At 56.1% G+C, this 4889-nt stretch overlaps 1 protein-coding gene across 6 annotated transcripts; it reads left to right on the forward strand.

The window, feature by feature from the left end:
* The first annotated feature begins 308 nt into the window (after positions 1–308).
* Positions 309–4141, forward strand: LOC108389752 (putative N-acetyltransferase 8B). 6 transcript variants are annotated; one of them, XM_017648208.3, is made up of 3 exons: positions 309–447; positions 1403–1469; positions 2596–4141. In XM_017648208.3, the coding sequence occupies exons 2-3, from the start codon at positions 1449–1451 to the stop codon at positions 3370–3372; spliced, it is 798 nt and encodes a 265-aa protein (XP_017503697.1). In that variant the 5' UTR covers positions 309–447; positions 1403–1448; the 3' UTR covers positions 3373–4141. The 6 variants fall into 6 exon arrangements, with proteins under 6 accessions (XP_017503697.1, XP_017503698.1, XP_017503699.1 ...); XM_017648209.3 differs by lacking the exon at positions 309–447 and having other exon boundaries at positions 1292–1469; XM_017648210.3 differs by lacking the exons at positions 309–447; positions 1403–1469 and adding an exon at positions 1484–1796.
* The last annotated feature ends 748 nt before the right edge of the window (positions 4142–4889 follow it).

Here is a 4889-nt window from a genome sequence, read left to right on the forward strand (position 1 = left end):
GCTGTAGGAAGGAGGGAAAGCCTGAATGTAAACTGAGGCCATGGGGTGTCGAGGAAGCCACAGACCCCGGTGAGGAAACTGAAGGAGCAGCTGGGGACAGACCTCAGGCCTCAGGCCCTGCAGCTTGACCATTAGGTTTCTGACCGGTTAATGTTAGACTCGCTAGGAACCCTCCCCTACACTTTGGCCCTCTGTCTGACTGCTGGCTCACACTCAGCTTAACTCGGAAATGCTGAAAATGAACTTCAGGGTAGGGAAAACAACGTAACAAACACCCATGGCTCACCGCCTCAACATTTCTGATGGGGAAGGCTTCCGGGTGGCTCCTTAGGGGCAGACATGAGTTTCACCCCAAGCCTGACCTCTCTCCAGCATCCCCTGGAGGCTCTTGCCAGAAACCTGGTGGGCATCTCTGACTCCGTCCTTACCCTCATTCCCAGTAGGACTGTAAGTAACACCTGCCATTTCTACTCCCCAAGCACCTGCAGGCCGGTCAGGTCTCATTGTCAGGGTCACCCCCCTTTGGCCTGAGCCACCGCTGTCTCTCACCGGGCCTCGGTTGGCCCAGATGGCTCCTTTGTGAACACAGAACGAGGCACCCCACCTTGGCAGAGGAGCCCATTGCATGCACAGTTCAGTGGGCGACAATGCTTTATTTGAGCAAAGAAGGAAATAGTGGCTCTCCTATGGGCAGACCTAGCTCTGTCCAGGCTCACGGCTTGTCGTTGGGCACATGAGGTTCCACTCGGGTTCTCTCTCGGCCCCCTTGGCCAGGTGCTCTTCCAAGGTGAGCAAAGTGCATCTGCACCTGAGGCCACCCCTCCCTGGAGCCCTGCACACCTTCTGGGGCCGGGGGACACCCACTCCCATTCCTGCCACCCCCAGCCCTTCCCACGTGGAGCTAGACGCATGCATGTGCACACCCAAACACCCCACACTCACATAACCCTGACTCTGTCACTCCCACCAGAAGCACAGTGGCCTCCTGTGGTGCTGGGAATAGAGTCCTAACCCCTAACCTGGAAGGCAGGCTCTGCATGGCCAGACCCCTGCTGCCCACCGACCTCCTTTGGTGGCCATGTGGGCCGTCGTTTCCTGAAAGCCTTGCCTTTGTCCTGCCTCAGAAACCTTTCATGCTGCTGTCGCCTCGGCCTGAACCACTGCCTTCACTCACCCTGCTCAGGCCTACCCAGCCTTCTGAACTCTGTCTGTGTCCTCCCAGTGTCGTTCTGTTTCATTTTCCCTGTTTATTTAGTGCTACATTTCAGCGCAGAACAGTTAAGTGCTCTTGCGGCACAGGTATGACCAGCGTTCAGCACCCGCGTCAGCTGCACACTGTACAGGTGCCCAGCGGCTTCTGTCAACATTGTTGGAAGCTAAAAAGAACCGTTGCTCATTACAGGTGCATGTACACAACACTGCCTCCGGGGCCTGACTGCAGTGGGTGAATGGAGGTGGAGCCTAGTGAGGTAAGTGCAAGGAACTGCATCAGATCAAGTTCACAGGCACCAGGGGCAGCACACACACGGACAGGCAGCTCTGAAGGACCTTGCGTCCTGAGCCAGGGGACCTGGACCTTGACTTGTGATGACAGCACACAGGACCAGGGTGCAGCCAGGCTCCTAGCAGGCGTGTGGAAGGACTGAGGCCATCAGACACTCCATGGGGCCAGGTAGACAAAGTCTGGGCCTGAACCGCTATGCGAAGAGTGGGTACAGGCCATCCAGAGGGTGAGGACTCCTGAGCTCGCCCAGACCTGCTTTTCCCTCAAGGCTCCTTCCCTGCCTATCACACAGGTGACTGTAATGGGCGCCCTGCTCTGTCATAGCCCAGCTTCTTGTCCTGGGGTTTTATGCTCATCAAATGTCCAGGCACCAGCCAATGTGATGCCATCCAGGGCCTAGGCCCCAGAGGTGGGGCAAGCCCTGCCCTGTCTCCAGGGACGCGTGTCTGAGGCTGAGGGCACAGGTAGGCGAAGGCCTCTGTGGACACGCAAGGCTGCTGCGGTAGCAGGTGAGATGACCGAGGGGAAGGACAGTGCTCTGAGGGCGGCCTTGAGCCCAGACTCTCCTAACTATCAACACTGGGCCATTTTTGGTAACTGACTATCAAGCCACTTCAGGAGCCCAAAAATTTACAGTGAAGGGCAGGAGACATTGCTGAAGTTTGTGGCTGGGAACAAAGGAATCCTGCAGTGTTTGGACCCTGGGAGAGGGACTGATGGGCCGGGGACATGGGGTCAGGCTGCTGCTGGGTGCTGCCCCACTGCAGCCAGAAGCTGGTAATACAAGGAAAAGGGGAAGGAGGGTGGAGAGGAGGGTAGTTTATGTGCCACAGCTTATATATGTTATTGTATTACATCCGCCTCAGTATCCCGGAAAGCAGGTTTCACCTCGCCGAGTTTACAGATGGCGAAACAGAGGCTCAGAGAGGTTAAGTGACGAGCCCTAAGTCACAGAGCTAGAGAGGGACGGAGCCAGGGCTAATGCCGGCCTTTCTGACCCTGCACTTCCTCCCTTTGGGGTGGCCTGCTGCTTCACAGCTGGATGGTGGGAGAGGCAGGACACTCACATGGCTTCCTCTCTCTTCCCCAAGGTGACTGGGAAGGTGCGCAGAGGCACGCAGCTCTCTCTGGTGGACTTTGAGATTCAGACCCAGAAGCCATCCATGGCTGCTTGTCACATCCGCCAATACCAGGAGAGTGACCGCCAGGGCGTCCTGCACTTGCTTTCCCAGGGGATATCTGAGCATTTCCCCACCGCATTCCGCCACGTCCTGAAGCTACCCCGAACCCTTGTGCTTTTGCTTTTGGGGCCCCTCACCTGCTTTGTGGCCTCTGGCTCCTGGCTCCTGGCCCTGGTGGCCAGCCTTACCCTCCTTGCTGCCCTGGGGTTCCTTGCCAAGTACCCCTGGACCGAGTTTGAAGTCTTATGTTTGCGCACAGACATGGCCGACATCACGAGATCCTACTTCAGCGACTGTGGCTCCTGCTACTGGGTGGTTGAGTCTGGGGGTCAGGTGGTGGGCATGGTGGGAGCTCTGCCCATGACGAAGCCCTCTCTGCAGAAGGAGCAGTTGCAGCTGCTTCACCTAAACGTGGCCCGCGAGCACCGTGGTCAGGGGATAGCGAGAGCCCTGGTCAGGACTGTCCTCCGGTTTGCGCAGGAGCAGGGCTACAGTGAGGTTGTCCTCAGCACCAGTGCTTTGCAGCTCTCCGCCTTGGCCCTCTACCGCAGCCTGGGCTTCCAGAAGGTGGGCCGGTATTTCTTCTCCTCGAGCTGGAGGCTAATTGATGTTCCCGCATTCCAGTTCAGATACTGCCTCTCCTCTGCTCAGGGGCCTCAGGCACAGAAGCAGGGAGGGTTCCTGTGACCTGTTTCTTGGTGGATCACTCAGGGGAGGCCTGGCTCTTCCTGACCTGGGCTGGGGGCTAGCATCCTGCAGGCCCAGGGAACGCGGACAGAGGTGAGGCCTGCCTCCCAGGAACTGGCAAGTGCAAACTGCAGATGGTGGTTCGTGCTGGGCCTCTGATGGTAGTTTTCCAGAAGGGAGGCGGGACGGAGGGTGCGGTGCAAGATAAATTTGGACGTCAGGGACCTGACCCAGCAGCAAGAAAACCTAGAACGCTGACTCCAAACGTCCCTTCACCTTTCTTCAGCTAATAAGGATATGAAGGATTAGGTAACCCACGTCACTAAAATATCATCTAAATCCAAATTACATTGGGGTTTACCTCCTGCTTAGGGGTTTACTTACATATTCAATGGCAAAGTGCCTGAACAACAACAAAAAGGTTATATAACCTAGAGCTGTCTATTGACTTGTCAATGAAATGACATAAAACACAGGACAGGGCATTCCATCAATCAATTTGTCATACAAAAGACCTAAGAGACAGGACAGGACTTCCCATCATTAAGAAAAAATAAAGGCCAACCTAATCCTTAGAGTGGGGCTGCTTCCAGTTTGCAGAGCCTGCTCTCCTGTCTGTAGGTTGTACTTTTTCTTTCACCTCAATACATTTTTGCTGCTCTTACTTGTTATCTCATATCTCAACTGGGTTTTTTCTTTCGAGAAGATAAGAATCTGGAAAACAACACGTTTAATCAGTAAAAATAACACACATTCCTTTTGATCATGAGCCTGTGAGTCTGAAATTTAGGCTGGGTTTGGCTGGGCTGCCCTGCTGGTCGAGACAGACTTGTTCCCAAGCGGTGGGACTGGTTGAAGTGACAGGGCCACAGGACTCTCTCACTGTCCAGTGGGTGAGCTCAGCACGGGTTTTAAGGGAATTGCAGAGGAGCAAAGGAAAAGAAGAAAGAAGCCTATGCTTTCCCACGCTTCTGCAGGTGTCGCAGCTGCTGCGGGCCTGACCACTCTGTCCCCAGCGCCTCTGCTACAACAGCGAGGGAGCCCAGGCCCTGTGCTTGTGAACGCATCCCTGGGCACCCTTCCCAGCTAGTCCCCTACCAGACTGGGTGAGCGCACGTGGTGTGCATCTGCTCCCCAGCTCCCCTACCCAAAGGCTGATGAGTCCCAGGAGTCTCTGAGTGCCCCAGTGACCAGGATGTGCAGCTGCCATCTCCGTTTTGGTCTCTTTCTTCCCGGACTTGGGTGTCACCCACAGTTCCCTCTGCAGGCCCCCACCTGCCTCCCACCTCCTGGCCTCCTGCCCTTGTGCCTTCCCCTTGTGCTGCTCAGAAAACCACACCACCACCGCCACCTGTCAGTGTGCCCGCCCCACCCAGGGTTTCAATCAAGCTTAGCTTGCCTCCTGAGTGGTGGTTCAGCTTCTGTTTCATGGGGCAGGGCTCAGGCCTGGCCTCTCCTAGGGGCAGGAAGAGGAAGGTGCCGGCAGCAGGACACTGGCTGGAGGCTTATGAAGACTC

Source organism: Manis javanica, chromosome 1 (assembly GCF_040802235.1).
Source record: "Manis javanica isolate MJ-LG chromosome 1, MJ_LKY, whole genome shotgun sequence".
Classification (NCBI taxonomy): Eukaryota; Metazoa; Chordata; class Mammalia; order Pholidota; family Manidae; genus Manis; species Manis javanica.

Bases quoted from the DNA above. Each gene is read 5' to 3' on its own strand.
- LOC108389752 (XM_017648208.3), top strand. From the start codon at position 1,449: ATGGAGGTGGAGCCTAGTGAG. The intron at 1,470-2,595 runs GTAAGTGCAAGG...CTCTTCCCCAAG, and splicing joins TGGAGGTGGAGCCTAGTGAG to GTGACTGGGAAGGTGCGCAG.